The sequence below is a fragment of the Dufourea novaeangliae genome, unplaced genomic scaffold (assembly GCF_001272555.1).
Source record: "Dufourea novaeangliae isolate 0120121106 unplaced genomic scaffold, ASM127255v1 scaffold48, whole genome shotgun sequence".
NCBI classification, from domain to species: domain Eukaryota; kingdom Metazoa; phylum Arthropoda; class Insecta; order Hymenoptera; family Halictidae; genus Dufourea; species Dufourea novaeangliae.
Window position 1 is genome coordinate 1,633,022 of NW_015373938.1, and position 17,716 is coordinate 1,650,737.

General features: G+C 35.4%; 3 protein-coding genes across 3 annotated transcripts; 1 reads left to right on the forward strand and 2 right to left on the reverse strand.

Moving 5' to 3' along the window:
• LOC107185568 (polycomb protein Scm) lies at positions 1–4,737 on the reverse strand. The gene is made up of 8 exons (XM_015573276.1): positions 4,571–4,737; positions 3,602–3,892; positions 3,287–3,522; positions 2,641–3,208; positions 2,143–2,331; positions 1,487–2,056; positions 330–484; positions 1–195 (listed from the first exon to the last, which is right to left on the reverse strand). Exons 1-8 carry the CDS (start codon positions 4,596–4,598, stop codon positions 61–63), a joined length of 2,172 nt encoding a protein of 723 aa, XP_015428762.1. The 5' UTR covers positions 4,599–4,737; the 3' UTR covers positions 1–60.
• Positions 4,738–5,646: 909 nt separating this feature from the next.
• Positions 5,647–10,677, forward strand: LOC107185582 (phosphorylated CTD-interacting factor 1). The gene is given in 7 exon segments (XM_015573295.1): positions 5,647–5,666; positions 6,142–6,431; positions 7,722–7,877; positions 7,947–8,086; positions 8,414–9,464; positions 9,467–9,702; positions 10,374–10,677. Coding segments are annotated over 6 exon segments (2,115 nt in total). The 5' UTR covers positions 5,647–5,666; positions 6,142–6,173; the 3' UTR covers positions 10,648–10,677.
• A 4,225-nt stretch (positions 10,678–14,902) lies between these two features.
• Positions 14,903–17,212, reverse strand: LOC107185515 (jmjC domain-containing protein 4). Its single transcript, XM_015573208.1, has 4 exons — positions 16,632–17,212; positions 15,820–16,117; positions 15,458–15,728; positions 14,903–15,376 (listed from the first exon to the last, which is right to left on the reverse strand). Exons 1-4 carry the CDS (start codon positions 16,864–16,866, stop codon positions 14,903–14,905), a joined length of 1,278 nt encoding a protein of 425 aa, XP_015428694.1. The 5' UTR covers positions 16,867–17,212.
• Between the last annotated feature and the right edge of the window lie 504 nt (positions 17,213–17,716).

The window sequence follows — 17,716 nt, forward strand, 5'->3', positions numbered from 1 at the left end:
GTAATGGGTTGATTCAACTCACTATATATATATATATATATAGTCTGATGTTTAACAAAGTCATAGAAGTATGTGCCTTCTACCTTTAATGCGATTTACTAGATTGCATATTTTAAGGGCTGGCCCAAGTTTTAATCCCATATATTTCATCATCATGTCAGAATTTAAAAGTAATAAAGCTTTACCATCGATTTCCTGAAAATAATTTATTATTACCAACCTCGCTTTCCTATTCGATAATGAGATTATATTCTTTAGTCAAGTCAATATTGTTAAATAACGAGATATTATTTAAATAATCGAAATAGCAAAATGTGCAAGTAACTTACATGCTTCCTGAATAAATCTGCATGTTGTCCCAATGCAGGATCAGTAACACCGATATAATGTATTACATCTTCAATTGTCCATTCCGCTGGTTCGGTCGAAGCTGTACGATTTATGGAACTTTCAGTTTGAGTAGTTGATGTCGCAGCTTCCAGTTCTAATCGAAACGATAATATTCTTTAAACTTTTCATAGACATAACATTTAATTAACAGACGCAAAATATTGTTTATCGTGCCTTTTATCAATTATATATCCCTTTAAATATCCCTAATATACAGGGTGCTACTATTTAAAGTAAGAAAAAATGACTAAATAGGATGTACACGGTTTTAAGGCGTGTATCTGATGGTGATAAAATGTTTTTTTACTTCTTATTACGTTGATTTACTTCTGTATTCAACAAACTGAAGCCGATTTCTTCGCCTTCAAGGTCATTTCAAGGTCATGGTGTGTAGGTCGTTGAAATCATCTGGACGTCGACTACCACATCGCAATATAAAAAATACAATGATCTTGAAAAAAAAACTGTTAACATGGTATTCACAGGATTTTTGTTATCACCATCAGATGCACGCCTTAAAACCATGTACACTCGCGAGTAAACTCGGCTTCCGCTAGGGAAAAAAGTGACGTAGGAATAGGGCCTTTTACCATTTGGTTTTAAAAGTTTCTGAAATTTATGGCAAATTAACATGCATTTTAACATGCATTTTAACATTTATTTTAGTACTTGAAACAAATTTACCAAATGATAGGAGGTCGTTCTTCTACGTCACTTTTTTCCCTAGCGGAAACCGAGTTTGCTCGTCGGTGTACACCCACGAGCAAAGTCGGCTTCTGCTAGGGGAAAAAGTGACGTAAGAATAAGATCCTCCTACCGCTTGATAAATTTACGTCAAATACTGAAAGAAATGTTAAACCGAATGTTAATTTGGCATAAATTTCATTAACCCTGAGACCAAGTGGTAGGAGGTTTTTTCCTTACATAACTTTTTTCCCTAGAGGAAGCCGAGTTTGCTCGTGGGTGTACATCCTATTTAGTCATTTTTTCTTACTTCCAATAGTAGCGGAAATAATTTAGGTGCACCAGTCAAAATCAACACCCTGTATACATTACCGAAATCTATGTAAAAACAGAATCGATTGTACACAATTACCTGGAACAGACTTCCTAGGTTGTTTCGCAACTGTTGGCGACGATACTGTAGAATGATTTATACTTGGCACGGAATTCTGTTGTATTTGTTGCGGCTGGATACTCGACGATAAACTCTGCTGACTTTGTGACGACCATCTTCTTTTTTCTGCGTTATTAGTACTGTTTGTCGCGGCAGCGGCGACTGCTTCCTCGCTATTCGTCGACTGTGGTTGCTGAGTATTTGGGCATTTATTACACGGTTCTTTTCGCCTGAACAACATATGTTCGCACGCACAAAGGTCCTCGAGCTGCCGCCTTATGTATATGTAAAAATCCTCCTCATCCATAAATATCGGTAACCTAACAGAAGTAGGTTTACTCTCTAAAATTAAGCTTATGGTCTCTCCTTCACCACGTTTTAATAAGCTTAACATTTGTCTTGGACTCATTGCTGCCATCAGGAAAGCTTGAAATATATCTCGTGTAACATTTAATATCGGGCCGGTGCCAAATTGTGCCGGCATAGCTTTTACTTTACGAGGATCAAAGTAAGGACCACAGGTACAATTGTGGTTTACATAAATTGTGACTGTAATACAACAGAAGTAATGAGTCAAAAAACAATAAGTAAGCGACAAAGGAATAAAGTCGTGTAGTATATTTAATTACGCGTACCATTCTCTAAAGAATGCGGTTTGGTATTAGCTGTACTGGTGTCCGGCTCTGTGGCTGGTTGCGGAGGAGCACTGGATCCCGCAGGACTCACTAAAGCAACAGCTGGTTCTCCGTTAGTACCTCCACCCGATATTGCCATTACTGGTAGCACATTGCTGGTCCTCGATTTAAATCTGTTTGGCCCTGTCGCTGTAATGACCGGTATATATTCGTTAATATCAGTATTTTCAATGGAACTACAGTGATTCCTCGATGAATGCGACACGAGTAACGGCGTTATTTCCACCACTGGAGGGATTCCCCTCTGGAATCAATCAAAATAGAGTAAACAGAAGCTAAGCAGAGGCTCGGCTTCGAGTAAAAAAACAAATTTACGAGGGGCTGAAAGCATTTCCGCCTTGCCATGAATGGTCCAAAGCAGTCACGAGTACGTCGCATTCATCGAGACATTACCGTACATTTTTACTATATCGTTACAGATGTCCAGGCGTGTCTTACATTTTTGTCTCGGCGGCTGTAACGGATGACCACTTTTGAAACACCAACCAGCAGGGAATATATCTCTAGAGTCGAAACGACACCAATAATCGAAAGCACCTCTCCAGCCATCGAATGTAATATGGATCATATCGTCTTTAACAGCACCAACAGTTGCTGTACATATTAATTGTGGATTCTTTTTGTCTATGGCTTCTAACTTGTGCCCAACGTCGAACATATTTGAACGGGGTGTTTTTGGCTCGCGTTTAAATACTTTCGCGGGCGCCATTTCTGCCCCATTCAACGTCTTTAAAAGGAACATGGGCCAACTGGAAGCATTCATTCGGAAGCCTAACGGGGGTTGCAACATGCCACCGGACTTTTCGCAATGGCCAATTGGATGAATCTCGTTACTGTCAACCAAACGCCAGAAATCGTTTTTATTGTCCGAGCCATCTAGTCTTAATCGCAATCGTGGGCCAAGAACACCGACTACAGTTGCGATACATGTAGACGTTAAATTTCGAGGATCGAGGGCTTCTAACTTCATACCCATTTTGAATTCGTTTGTTGGTGGAACTTCATGCTGAAGGACGATTTGTGTATTATAATGCGTATATTTTACTTGAAATTTCATTTACCGACGACTGTTAAGTTATTATACCTGTTTGAAGCAGTCAACAGGTGCGGCTTGACTATTCGTTTCTTTCAAATAGAGATCCCAATCGAAAGTTTGATATGTTTCGTACTGAAATGGGCCACTTGAGGTTGATGGGGGATGAGACATGGTTGTATGATTGCTAGAATTTGTGAAAGACTGAGTTGTAGTTGGAGCATTACTTCCACTTAGTAATCCTGATGGCGAAAGCGATGGCGCAGGTGACGATTGGTCTCTATTGTCTATTAAAATAAAATGAAATATAATATTTATAGCAATAGATAATATTTGAATAACATTAGGTCTTTATAAATTACTAACTCTTTTTTACGTCAGTTTGTCCATCCTTCTTCTGGTGCTTGTTCAAACAGAACGAGGAACAAAAATCTTTCGTAGGTCCGTCTTTCTGTTCCAATCTCACCGGTGTGCCTCTAATAACATTGTCGCATTGAACACAGGCTCCTCTCATATAAGCTTTACGGAATTCGGATAAACAGGTCTCGGAACAAAATTCCTTTTTCCCATGTTGCGTTGGAAGAACATACTTTAATGGTTGTTTAGTTTCTCCACACCATGTACAAGAATTTTTTGATTTTGGTGGTCTTCCTGGACCTGCATTTATAAATTGCAATACTTTAAAATTAATGCAATGCATCAAACAAAATATATGTATTGGGTTGAACAAGAAGTTTTCGCATTTTTCATGGGTGTTGTTGTAAGAATAATACATAATTATTCATCTAGTATTCTATCACATGCTGCGACTATAATTACATTATGAGTTATCCAATTATTTTATTACGAACAAATCAGTTTTAATAAAAATTATTATGTAAATACCAATTAATGAAACACATATTTGATATATATTTTTATATGAATCTTAGAGAGACACTAGTCATGCAAACATTAAACATTTCTGAAATATATGAAACAAGCATCATTAAGGTTCGAACGTGTCAAACCTGATTTCAAAGGTTTTCAAGTAACAGTTCTGGATTTAAGAAATATACCGTATTCTGGGGCAGCCAAAGGCAATATATAAAGATAATTCATGGGCAACAATTGCCACAAATTGTCACATCACTGGTGGAAGGCTCGCGATGAACTTAAATCCTGTTTTAAACATGTACTTTTGAAACACTCCATTGTATCTAACAAAAAGAAAAACACAAAAACCTCCCATTCAACCCAATAATCTAAGTTCATTGTATCTACAACAGAAAACAACGAAGAAATGTGAATTACATATAAAGTAAAGGGAAACATTGGAATGTGTTATTTCTTTACCTCGCATTTTGCTTTGCGTTGAGGACATAGTTTTTCATAGAAAACCGATGGTGATCGCGATACCTCACTGCATTACGATACTAGTTTAATTCAATAATTAACGGCATTTTTGCATCTATTAATAAAACAAATTTTTGGAAGCACTGTTCAGTTTCAAATCGGGGAAACTGAAGCCCTCGGCCGGCTCGTAGACACGTTTCGCGTGTATTTACACTGTCTAGCGTACTTTCTTGTCAACTTTCGTCTAAAAAACGATTCAATAAAACGACGGTACGATTATTTCGTTACAGTCAAAATAATGTATTCCGTATCAAAAATTATTATGTCAAGCCGCCATATTGCTTTGATTTGGCCGCGCAATCCTTAGATAAAAAGGTAGGTAGTAGAAAGGAGTCGCTAAATGAATATCGATACTCTAATGACACCGTGTATAACCTATGCGCTAACGCGTATATGTCCCATATAGCGAAAAATGATGGCTTGTCTAGTAAAATAAAAAATAATCTCGTTTTTTTCAATTTATTTCGCTTTCGTACTAACGATAATGCGACTTTCGTTCATTTATTTATTTTCCGTAACATTTAAAAATTATCGCCCAAAAATTCACCCCGTGAGCTTGAATATCGAGGTTTGAGTACTTATTTGCGCATTTACACAATTAATGCGTATATTCTGATACAAGTTACGAGGAACCTTTGATCGAAATGAATATTAATTTAATGCCTCGTTCAACACGCATGGATGTTCGTTTACACGCGAATTTACCCACTCGTTGTGAGATAAGCTTTAACTCCACTCTCGTCAGAAGTTCAGTTCAAGCAAATGGTATCTCACGGGTGGAGGTCGTTGCGTCAAATTTCACAAATCATGAATGAATTCTAACTTTCATCGTGCGTTTTACACGAATTCGGGCTATTGTTGATCCTCGTAAGTCCTGCTACGACGATTCAATGATTTTTACCAGTTTCCGTGACCTCGGCCCACACAAAATCGTGAATTTATCGAGCGTTTTCGTAGCATGTAAACAAACACTGGATTACGAAATGTTGTCACAGAGCTTGGCTACGCTTATATTTGTGAATTTAATGAAGAATATGTACGGGAAGTTTTCGATTTTCCTTAGTTTTTCCCGTCTGTAATTACATTATGAAAAGATCAACATATTTTTCCAGTAAAACAATAACTTTTCTTTTTGTGTCTGCTAATCATCTGTAATTATTAGACTGCAGATCTTTATAGAAATTCGGTTTTCTTTTACTTCACTAATTCACAAAGTTCTGTGTTAAGTGAATGTCCATTTTTTGTGTTACAGATTTCAATGGATTACAAACAACATCTGAATTTTATTAAACTCTCCAGAAGTTGTTAACTTACTACGCTTTACGTGTTTGACTATATTATAAATGCCATAAAGTTTGCAGTCTAGTAATTACTGTAATAGTAATTAAATAATCATTCTAAGAATATTATAATACAATTAGTTAGTCAATTAACAAATGAAAATTTCTATATTCAAATTGCATAAACTGTATTGCAATATTTATATAAAGTTTGTTACATGTTCTACAAAGTATAAGTGCTTCTACAAAACATATACCAAACAATGAACGAAGTAAGCGGAGGAAAGCAAGATATACCTAATACTTCTTCGTGGGAAACATTATCAGGACAATCGGCATCTTCTTATTCCACTATGCATCATCATCATCAGTCGTTGCAGCAAGACACAAACCCGACGGTTGCACAAGTTATAGTTCCTACACCTGTAAAACTTCAGGCACCTATGTTAAGTTCAGCACAAACTATACCTGACCATTGTTCGCAACTTGGTCATATTCAACAACCAGCTTTAATAACACAGGTAACAATACATTAAGAAAGTGTGATGAACTATAATCGAGTTCAGAAGTTTTGTCCCTTTGGCAATTTTCTATTGTTTGGACTTTTTTTGTGTTTCTTGTATATTTATGTAAGATTCTTTGTACGTTTGCTAATTTTTCTCAGTCTTGTTAACCAGTTAAAGCTTGTATGATGAAGTATAACTTAACTCTATGTACTAAGGTATTTTATGTGCCATATTAATCCCTTGCTCCACAATTTTCTTGATGTCTGCAGACACCAGGATTACATTATTGTCGATAGTTTCCCAGAAATAAAAAGAATTCTGTACTTATCGCAACTGTATTTTTACTGTAAAAGTTAAATATTAAGGCCAACGACATTTCACTTCGACTCAAAGAAAATCGAATAATATTCTTCTTTGTTGAATCGATTTTAAAATCGTCAGTTAAATCGCTTGTGGATGACTGTGGAAAATAAGAGATATCAAGTTCTTGCCCATAGAACTCCGATTTTGACATTTTAATCTTCCATACATAATCTCCTTTTCATATGAAAAGTACCGGCATTTTAAAAAAGTCTATCACAAAGGGTATATAAACTGTGTATAATGGGTATATAAAGGTATATAAACTGTGTAGTAAATATTGATTATTACAATATACTTTGTGGAAATATTCCCCATCGTTACACTCAATATAGATCTTCTTTCTTTACACTTATTATCTTAAAGAATTCTCTGCATGATGTTATTACCAAGCTACGAATTTGGCCAGATACTTGGAACACTTGAGACTTAAGTAAGAAGGCGTTTTATCTGTGAACATTTCATACCTGTTTCGTTCCTCAATAGCAGGGTGTATCTTATACTGTTTGTAACGAAAACCATCTATGGAGTTAATATATTTGTTGGTGTCCAAACTGCATATGAATTACTGTCTGGTTCTTAAATATTTCGAATCAAATGATTTTTAACCCATTAATCCTTGTGTAGGCAACCGGGTACCCATTTATAAATTTCCTTTCACAATTTTTTATGTTCTTGTCTAAAACAACATTTGGTATATTCCATGAAGGGAAAGCTAACAGTTTCAGAAAAGTATGGAAGTAAAATTTATTATTCATGTTTATCTAATCTGTCAGAATAGGAGTATTCCGATTGCTCAATAACAGTGAATATTTTGGTTGCCCACACAAGAGTTAACTATCAGAATCGGGAATATAGAAAGTTCAGTTAGCTACATGTAAAATGTCGATATAATGTGAAGTTAAAAATGTTCCCTCTAACAAAATTTTATAATAATACTTAAAGGGTACGCCACCGGGATCGTTTCCAGACTCTGAACTTTCGCCTGAACTTCAGCAACAAGGATGGAAAAAGTTTTGGAGTAAACGGGAGAATCGACCGTATTTTTGGAATAAATTAACCGGGGAGTCGCTATGGGTAGTACCACCTTTGAAACCTCAGGTACTAAGGTATAAGATGTACCTATAAATTATTAAAGATCTGCATATACAAATTATAGTCTCATTTCAGTTCGATCCAATTACGGATCCGCTCGGTATCTGTGGTGTGCAACCTGTTCCTGGAAATGGTACCATCCCCTCTGGAGGAACAGTTAAGCGTAGGGCTTCAGAGGATAGTATTGTCCCAGCAGCAAAGAAATTTGTCTTAGCGTACGTTAGAATTATCCAAGTTTCATGATATTTAGTGATCGTAGTAAGATGCTCTTAAATGTAATATATTTGGATCATTGGAGAAGTTCTCAGAGTAGAGTGGAAAGACATCTTATGCCCTTTTTAATATATTTCTATCTTTCAATATAATCCCCTTCAACATCAATGTACTTGGACACTTTTGAGAAACTTGCATTTCACAAATGAAAATCTCCGATGAATTAAAGATTTCAGGATTATTGACGTGTCATCTGTACTTTGTTTCGCGTACTTTTCAAATGACCCGTGTATTCACGTGTAACGTTCTAATTTCTGTCAATCTAACAGAGGCCCATGGGATTTGGAGATTCCGACAAACGTTATAATATACGAAAGAGCGCCGTCGAATTTGCCGCACGTTCATCCTGAAGCGGAAGCGCTACGTTGCAGTTTACTCGCGAAATTACGGCAATGCTATCAAGAATTGTGTCATACCCGTGAATCGATCGACGCGCCGAAAGATTCCTTCAATAGATGGCTAATGGAAAGAAAGGTTATAGACTGTGGCTCGGACCCTCTCTTACCGAGCCAGTGTTTTCCGGAAATTTCCATGTCGATGTACCGTGAAATCATGAACGATATCCCGATTAAGTTAGTCCGACCGAAATTCACCGGCGACGCGAGGAAACAATTGTCGCGGTACGCAGAGGCCGCGAAGAAAATGATTGAATCGAGAGCAGCCTCGTCCGAAAGCAGGAAAGTCGTGAAGTGGAACGCGGAGGACACATTTCAGTGGTTAAGACGAACGGTCGGGGCTACATTCGATGATTTTCAAGATCGTCTCGCGCACTTGAAACGCCAATGCCAGCCGCACCTCACGGAGACCGTGAAGGCGAGCGTTGAGGGTATTTGTTTGAAGATCTACCATTTGTCGACGGAATACGCGAAGAAGGTTAAGGACAAAAACAGCCAGATACTAAAGGATAACGGTTTAGGAAATGTTATACCATTAGGCGGACCAGCCAGCACGCAGAGAAAAGTTTGGTGTTACCCGGTGCAATTCTCACTTCCGACTCCTCGCCTTCCGCAACTGGATTATCTTCCTGAACGCGAACAAACGTTGTTGCGTTTCCACGGTGACACCGTGTGCATCAACAACATGCATCTCGCTAAATTGGAACATCTGTACAGATATAATTGCTTCGACGATAAAAAATTCGAAATGTTTCTGCCCCGTGTTTGGTGTATGCTGAAACGTTATCAGACATATCTTGGGATCAATGAAGGCCAAGCGACGCAAATGGCGCTCCCCGTCACAGTTTTCGAATGTCTTCAAAGACATTTCGGCGTGACGTTCGAATGTTTCGCGTCACCGTTGAATTGTTACTTCAGACAATATCATTCGAAGCTAATCCGCCATATTGCGAGGAACTCATGGAAGCAATGGTCAATCATTTTGAACGTCTTTTGGCTGATTCCGCTGAACCTTTATCTTTCGTGGTGTTTTTACCGGAATGGAGAGATCCGGCGCCTAATGCTCTTATCAAATTAGAAGGTAGCCACTTCAAACGGAAACAAGTAGTAGTACCGGCTATGGAACACGAATACAGACATGGGTTTCAGCACATATTATCAAAGTACGTGCCCAACGTTTCTATACTGTACATGGCTGAACTTTACTTTGCTGGACCAAAAATTACAGACTTTTTTGTATACCTCCTGGTAGTATTCAACGAGTAGAATCTAAAAATGCAAGTTTTAAGTTTACGAATCCAACGGTTAAAAAGTTATGCGTATGTAAATCCAAGTATTCTTAGCGTACTTTACAGTATTGGTTGAATATATAATTCGTCCAATGAGTGGTAGCGCTGTTCCTAAGGAGTTGCACGTGGGTGGCGGCTATTCAAATATGCTTACAAAAAAAGTACCACTTATATTCAAAATGAAATACTGATTCTGAGTTGGTTAGAGACAATTTACAGAAAAAACCATTTATTTAAAGCAAAATACTGAATCTGTGAATTCCACTCTTGGACAAATTTTGTACAGAAGTCAATATGGCGTTAAACCAATCTGTAAAATACGCTAAAAATACTTGGTTTTAGATACGCATAACGTTTGAACCGGTGGATTTCTAAACTGTACACTTGCATTTTTAGATTCTACTCGTTGAATACTACCAGAAGGTACAAACAAAGTTGATAATTTTTGGTCCGGTAAAGTAAAGTTTAACCCCGTGTATTATTACACTTTTGTTTTCTGGTATAATACAGAGTAGTAAGAGATTTTTGAAAATTATTCATTACAGAAGCGAGGTTAATATTAGGGCAGCACACGGTACATTAGTGGTGTGGTTACAAAATGCAGCTGGCGCTGCTCGTTGGGGGCCCACTGAGGAAAGAGTCGAAGCATTGCTAGAAGCATGGCGACCAGGAAGAGAAAGAGAACGGGACAGGCAGGAACTTTTGTCACCGCCCAGACAAACACATCAGCAGATACCACCCACCCCTATGCCTGCTATAACAACGCCTGCAACGCCAGCCGTACCGTTGCAAACGACACTGGCCACGCATCCGATCTAATTACCACAAAACGTTCAGCAACATAAGAAATCAGAGAAAAGAGAATAAGTTCGACGTTATAATTTTTAATTCTTTTCTAACAGAAATTAGATTTTTTACAGAAACTATTTGATACGTAACTTATCAATTCATCGAGTATATTTCATAGTCTTGAAATACAGGGTGTACCAAAATGGCTTCGACTCCCGGAAATGAGAGGTTCCTGGGATGATTCGAAATAACTTTTTCCTTAGCAAAAATGTTATCCGAGGCTTTGTTAACGAGATATTTACGTTTAAGCGTCGGTAACATTTTTGCTAATGAAAAATTTGTGTCAAATCATCCCAGGAACCCCGCATTTTCTGGATTCGAAACTATTTCGGGACACCCTGTATACAGGATAGGCCAGGACGTACGGTACAATTGAACAGGATACATATTCTATATGCAAAAATAAATCGAAACTGTAGAATAAAATCATGTGCATGTTTTCATGCTGGCAGTTAGTAGAAACGTAAGGAAGAGATGCATTAGCCAAGTTCGATTCAATTGTATGAATATTCAGCAGAGTTTCAAATTCGATTATCTCGAAAATGAAGCATTACACGAAAAACTTTTATTCTAAATTTTCATGTAGCTGTTCGTTTAGCTTGCGTAACTCGACTATTGGAGTATAGGGAGTAGTTCTGAACTCCTCAAGCTTAATCATCGCGCTGGTTGCGTCATAGAGTGTATTAGCTGTATCGCTCCACTCGTCGGGTACGTTCTCAAATCCTGAAAATTGGTAAACGCATCAATTGTTTACTTCTATATCAATGAGGTGATGCTGAAGATACCTCATGCACTCCGCCGCGTATAATACAGTTCCATTGATATCTAAGCCAATGGTAGCGACATGATTCATATTCTGCTCTGGAATAGATGATGGAGTAGTGACTCTGGTAGTCACCGTCTGTGCTATGGAGCCAACGTCCTCGGTGTTAAGAGGAACTAGTTTGATTTTACTATTGTGCAGTTCTGTCTGAACCGCAGTTAATAAGCTTGGTACATAGGGGATGGTTGAATGGATACTCTCAAAGGTTCCATCAACTTCTATTCCACCCTCTTCAAGCCACTGTCTCTGTAGGGAAGTCAGTACTTTTGCAGGGCCGTAGCTTAGCAAGTTCACTGAAGGTAAGCCAATGTTGACTAGTTGTCCGCCTTCTACGACCTGTATCTGTGGTTTGATACTATTGGGTAAATCCCAGTTCGGGTCGATCTGCTGATCAGCTGTGTGTAGCATGTCTTGTTGAATCCTGCTCATATACACAGGCAGGGATAGGCTGCATAAAGATAATGTGTGGTCCTGTGCACACGGCCAAACCATCCAATGGTGCCGTTGTCTGCGAGATGGTAACTCCTTGGTTTTGCACGAAATCTAATTTCTCTGTTGTTAAGTTTGGTATTTCCCAAACCATCGAGGTAAAAGCCCAGCAAAGCTGGTATTTCATATTTACCTGCATAAACCATCTCCATGTATTCGTCTTCTTGGGCCGTCACTGGCCTGCCAGAAGTTTTGAGGACCCTGAGCAATCGGGCGTAACTTATTGCTGCTGAGTAATAGTTAAAGACAGAATTTGGTACAATCCCTCGTCCCGGTTCGGGTAAGATGGCATCCCTGTACAACGGGTCATTCTTTTGCGTTGACGCCACCACAGACAGATGCTGTGGTTTGGGCGGTCCTGACACCCTCTCCCCCTGTTGCCTTGGAGGTTTTAGATTACCTTGAAATCTAGGTCTTGGTGCTCGAGGTCGATTTTCGCCACTATTTTGAGGACTGCGTTCATCGAACGTCTGACGTCTCTCTTGCTCGTTGTAATCGTTAAAACGATTACTGTCTCTGTGGGGTTGAAAACCTCCACGTCCGCGCCTTGGGCCACGGAATGTAGCATTGCTATTAAAGTATTGCTTAATCATTTTCACCATCCGGTTTCCCTTTTTAAAATGTAACAAATTAAATTTTTGCGTACAGAATAACCACCTGTTCGGTTGTACTATACGTTTTTACCCACCCTGTATAAACAGTACAATGATTTTTTAAGCATCAATTTTAAATAGCTTCATTTACACGTACATTAATACTTTAACATTATCGATGGTATTAGGTGTACAACAGTTTCTTTCATTTAAAGAAAATAAACGTACATACATAAGTGTATATATATATGTACATATATACATTCACACAAGGGACAGACAACATTCATTCGAGCATTATGATGTTTTATTATGTCGTACATTTCATAAAAATATTTTCTATTCAAAATAACATGAATTTAATACTTAAATTGAATAATTCTTTTGCGATGTTTATCGTACAGTGCAATTCCATTAACTGTTTCCATAAGAAATGTTGAAATGTATGAGAGGCGAAAAAAAAAAGTATGTATCTATTATATAGGTATAAAAACATAATTCAATAATTAATATAAAATCACGTTGCGTGGAGTCTAATCTTTGTAATAGTGTTAATTGTTGTTAATTAATAAGGAGACTTTGTGAAACGTGATACCTTAGGTAATAGAGCTTACTTGCCATGCAAGTAAAAAATTGGTACTATCGCAAAAAAAAACTTTAAAAGAAAATAGTTGCTATGTGTGTGTGTCTGTGTGAATGATGTGCTGCGTGAGCGCGTCCGTGTGTGTAAATAGTGAAATACATACTATATTTACTTGTTTTTATCCGAAAGCTTACTTTGTATGATTATAATTTAAAGTAATATTCCTTTTTATACCTTTTATCCATGACAATCTTTTTCTTTTAGCATAAAGTAACAAACAATTGCGACCGACATTGTTTTTTCTAAGCGTATCTTCATCAGTGCAATATTTTATATAAATCTTTACATACGGTTTATGAAGGGAGACATTGTACAGAAATATATTAACTTCCTTGACAGAAATACATTTTTGTTATTTTTCGGTTATTTTTCAGATTTCTTAGTAAGACGCTAAAATAATACAATATTTCTCTATTTGCCATATCAATTGCGACAGAAATCATTCAGAATTATTATTTTTCTTCAACTTTCCCTAAATTACATAACATCCATACATTTATCGTTTATTGAAACAACAAAATTATGGTTTCGTGAAACGTACTTCAGTCTCTAAAATTCGATTTGGAATGTTTCTGGTCTTTAAATAACATTGAATACGATAGTAATAAAAAAACAGCATTTTATAATTTTATGTGCATGCCATGAGAAATTCATATCAAACAATACATATGCAAAATCAAAAAATTAATAACAATTTAAGAACATCACATATACATACAGTCATCGTATTAGGAGGAAATATACATATATATATATATACATATACCACACATTAGTAAATTTATTTTGTCAACAAAAAGTGAGGAAGTTCGCATTTTGTGTCTGACGTTTATATACTAACATTATCTTTTTTTACATTTTTATATCTTCATTTATAAATATATAGAGAAAAAAAATATAATTGTTAAAATATAAATATATACATTGCCTTTTTGTATATAGGTATATAAATATACATATATCAGAGTGAAGCACATAAAATAAATTATCTAAACAATTTTAGAGGTAGTTTATCCACCAGAAATAAAATGAAGAGATCGTGTAATAGCAATTTTTTATTTCTAATCTTCAAGGACACTTGGAGGTCATGTCGACTTTCTTAATTGTCATACTTTTACATTTATATATTCTCAAAGCATTTTGGAATACAAAAATAAAATCTTTGTTGAACTGTAAATCAGTGAATTTTTGATTGCACTAAAATTTTTTCAAGTTAGTAATTGATTGTTTTCGATTTTATACATTATTTAGATCTTAATGCACTTAATATGTATAAGTAAAATACTTTATTGCCCAAGACTTTTTTTTTATAATTATCGTAGACTCATTTTTTGTGTTTTATTGTCCTTCTTACATTACAAATATACAATATTTACATAATAAATAAATATATATTTACAAATATTTATATTATGTAAACAATTCAATTTGTTATTGGATAGATATTATACACTGTTAATGTTATAATAATGTTTTTACTGAAATGTGTAACATTTACAGTAAATGTAATAAAAAAAAAAACTCTTCTATCGTTGTAATTGAACATATAGTTAATTTTCAGTTTATTGTACTATTATAATATCATTAAACCATAAAAATGCATCTTTGAATTAATTTTTTTGACTATGTAAAATTTGTCTATATGTTATATTGCCTGTACAAATTTACACTTTCACTTTAAATTTCGCTATTTTTCTGTGTTGCACACAAATTTTCAATATTATGCGAACACAATAATGTTGTAATCCTATGTAATAACTTATGAGCTTGCTTTCTCTCACAAATTAAATCATATATGGATTTCTCCTCTGTATCTTTGATAAAATCTATTAGTACCAATCTTATTGCATCAAGATCAAATACACAGTGGTTTACTCCAAATTCATACTTGCGAAAACAGATAACTCTATCTTTATTTACAACCTTATTTAAACGTTCTGTAGCTATGAAAATTAGAAAATCTAAAAATAGATAATAATCCATTCCAAATGTCGATCGTAATATCAATTGGCACTGTTCTGCCCAATTATTCATATCTTTGCAGTCGGAAACTTCTTTCATTACAGAGCACAATTCTTTTTTCAATCCGTGCCATACATCCATAATATTGCATCCATTGATCCAATTATGATTAATAGAAATTGAATCTTCCTATTAAAGAGAGAATTAAATAAATTACTTATCGCCTGTAAAAAATATTTTCACACTATAGTAATGGTCAATGAGCCTCACCAAATTCCAAACTTGATGGTGCCATCCAGATGGTACAAATATAATTTCTCCAGGCTTTTGAACTACATCAATATATTTTATTGTACGCTTGTCGTAGGCTTTGTATTTTTTATAATCGTTAAGTTCGTCGGATGTTGCATCGTATATTAACTGGCCATGAATATCACGCAAGCAGTCTTCTTGATGCGGGGGGAAAAGTAACCAGCGTTTCTTTCCAATTACGTTCGCAGACCAACTGTACGATCCAAACACGTCTGCATGCAATGGTGTCCTAAACACAAAAGAAATACAACAGTGTATCGCTTTCCTTTCGTAAAATCTTCATAAAATGAGAAACTTATAATTCAAAGAGTATTTTTTACCATGTTTTACTCGGTCCCATATACACGAACCTATAATCGTCATCCAATTCAGGATTTGCAATATAGTATTCGTTTAACCAGTCAGATGCAAAATATTGGGGAACATCATACATAGGAGCATTGGGAAATAATCTTGGACAGTGCCAATCTTTTAAATACAAAAGTGATTTAGAATCTGAATAATTACTTTTTGTATAATTCATCCAATAATTCAAGTAATCTGTCATTTTCATGTCATCTTTGGATTGTGAATTGTAATATTTTTTGTTGCAATCTGCCACTGGTACTGCATAGTTTCCTACAAAAATGATTCAGTGAGAATGATAAAACAAGTTATATAAATATAATTACTTATAGAAAAGTTTTGTACAAATCACAGTATAAGCACTACTAATATTTACTAAAATTTATGCGTTCATAATAACATAATGAAACATTTAATAAAGGAACTAAATGTATGTACAATTTTCATTTTTATAAATTGGTATCTAGAACTATGAAATTGCATAGATATTCACGGTCTGGTCATTGCATTCTACAGTGAAATATAATAGAAATAATAAAAAATATCGATAGAAATAAATACATAACATTATTGAGTTTTTTTAGTTTCGTTTACTTATAACAAACAAACAAATATTTGTCTACTCTATTAAGATTTCTAGAAGGTTCCGAATAAAATACAAACCTTGTTAAAATTCTGTTAATATTTTACTATGATAAATTTTAGACAATCGTGTACATTATAAATGCATACAACCCACGCTCTAGTAACAATATATGTATTATAATAATATCTAAACAATATTTACCAAATAATATATCAAGGGCAGTAAAGTCTGGTGCATCATCCAAGCTCCATTGCCTTCTGCATGACCAATTTTCAGTGACTTTTGAATCAAAGATACACGGTTTATTTGGAATTAAATACTTTGAGAAAAATTCGTCGTATGTAATTGACGGACTGACATGATCAATCCAATCGATTATGGCGGTACTTTTGTCAAGGGATAACCTGTTCGTTTTGATCTCGAGTACTTGTAACATCCTGCTCTTTTACTTACACTAAACTTAACGACCAAACTTCATCATATTTTTATATGTAATTAGGCCGCAAGGAATCAATCAGGCGGTGTATAGCTGTTTTTAAAAAGCAGCGATGTTATTTTTTAAGCAGAGACAATGTCACATGCACTATTTTAAAATCACCTTGAAGTTTTACCACGTTGTACGGGCACATGTTTTATGCAATATTATATTTTTGATTGTTCGTTTACCGTCGTGTTTATTACCACATCCCATGACGATTGCCTGTTGACGACCATTAACCACTATATTTTTTGTTTCTCTTATGCTATGCTTAGTGTATTTGAGAATTACATACATGTAAATTCATTTCATACGTTTCATTTCGTGAAAAAATAGAAAAAAGACTGTATAAGAATAATTAATATATAATATAATTTGTATATAATTAACAACTCAGTACATTTGAATATTTTGTCACAATTATGTATGTGTTGTACATTAAGAGACATTATCTGTCAAGTTACATATAGACTAAATCAAAATAAAATCACGTGATTGTATCAGGAACGTAGCATATCGTTAGAGTATTGTCGGAAGAAGAATATTCTATATTCTATTCATTTGACATGTACATTTAATTACCGCGCTTCTAATTAAAAATGACAAAAATGACAGAAGTGATTGTTATTTAAAAGTATGAAAATTTGGTAGTGCAGTTTATTTAAAAGAATAGAGCAGAGGAGTTTTAGACTTAGGCTTATTGTAAATAGATACGCTCTTATTCGCAGTAAAAATAACCAATAAGAGGTCTGTCACGTGACAAAGCCAAGTTGATATTTTCTTGCGACGGAGTTGTCCTTAACCTGAC

Bases quoted from the DNA above. Each gene is read 5' to 3' on its own strand.
- LOC107185515 (XM_015573208.1), bottom strand. From the start codon at position 16,866: ATGTTACAAGTACTCGAGATCAAAACGAACAGGTTATCCCTTGACAAA. The intron at 16,118-16,631 runs GTAAATATTGTT...TCATTTTTGTAG, and splicing joins TGCCCTTGATATATTATTTG to GAAACTATGCAGTACCAGTG. The intron at 15,729-15,819 runs GTAAAAAATACT...TTTTGTGTTTAG, and splicing joins ATGGGACCGAGTAAAACATG to GACACCATTGCATGCAGACG.
- LOC107185568 (XM_015573276.1), bottom strand. From the start codon at position 4,598: ATGTCCTCAACGCAAAGCAAAATGCGAG. The intron at 3,209-3,286 runs GTATAATAACTT...ATCGTCCTTCAG, and splicing joins CTGTTGACTGCTTCAAACAG to CATGAAGTTCCACCAACAAA. The intron at 485-1,486 runs GTAATTGTGTAC...CGTTTCGATTAG, and splicing joins ACCTAGGAAGTCTGTTCCAG to AACTGGAAGCTGCGACATCA.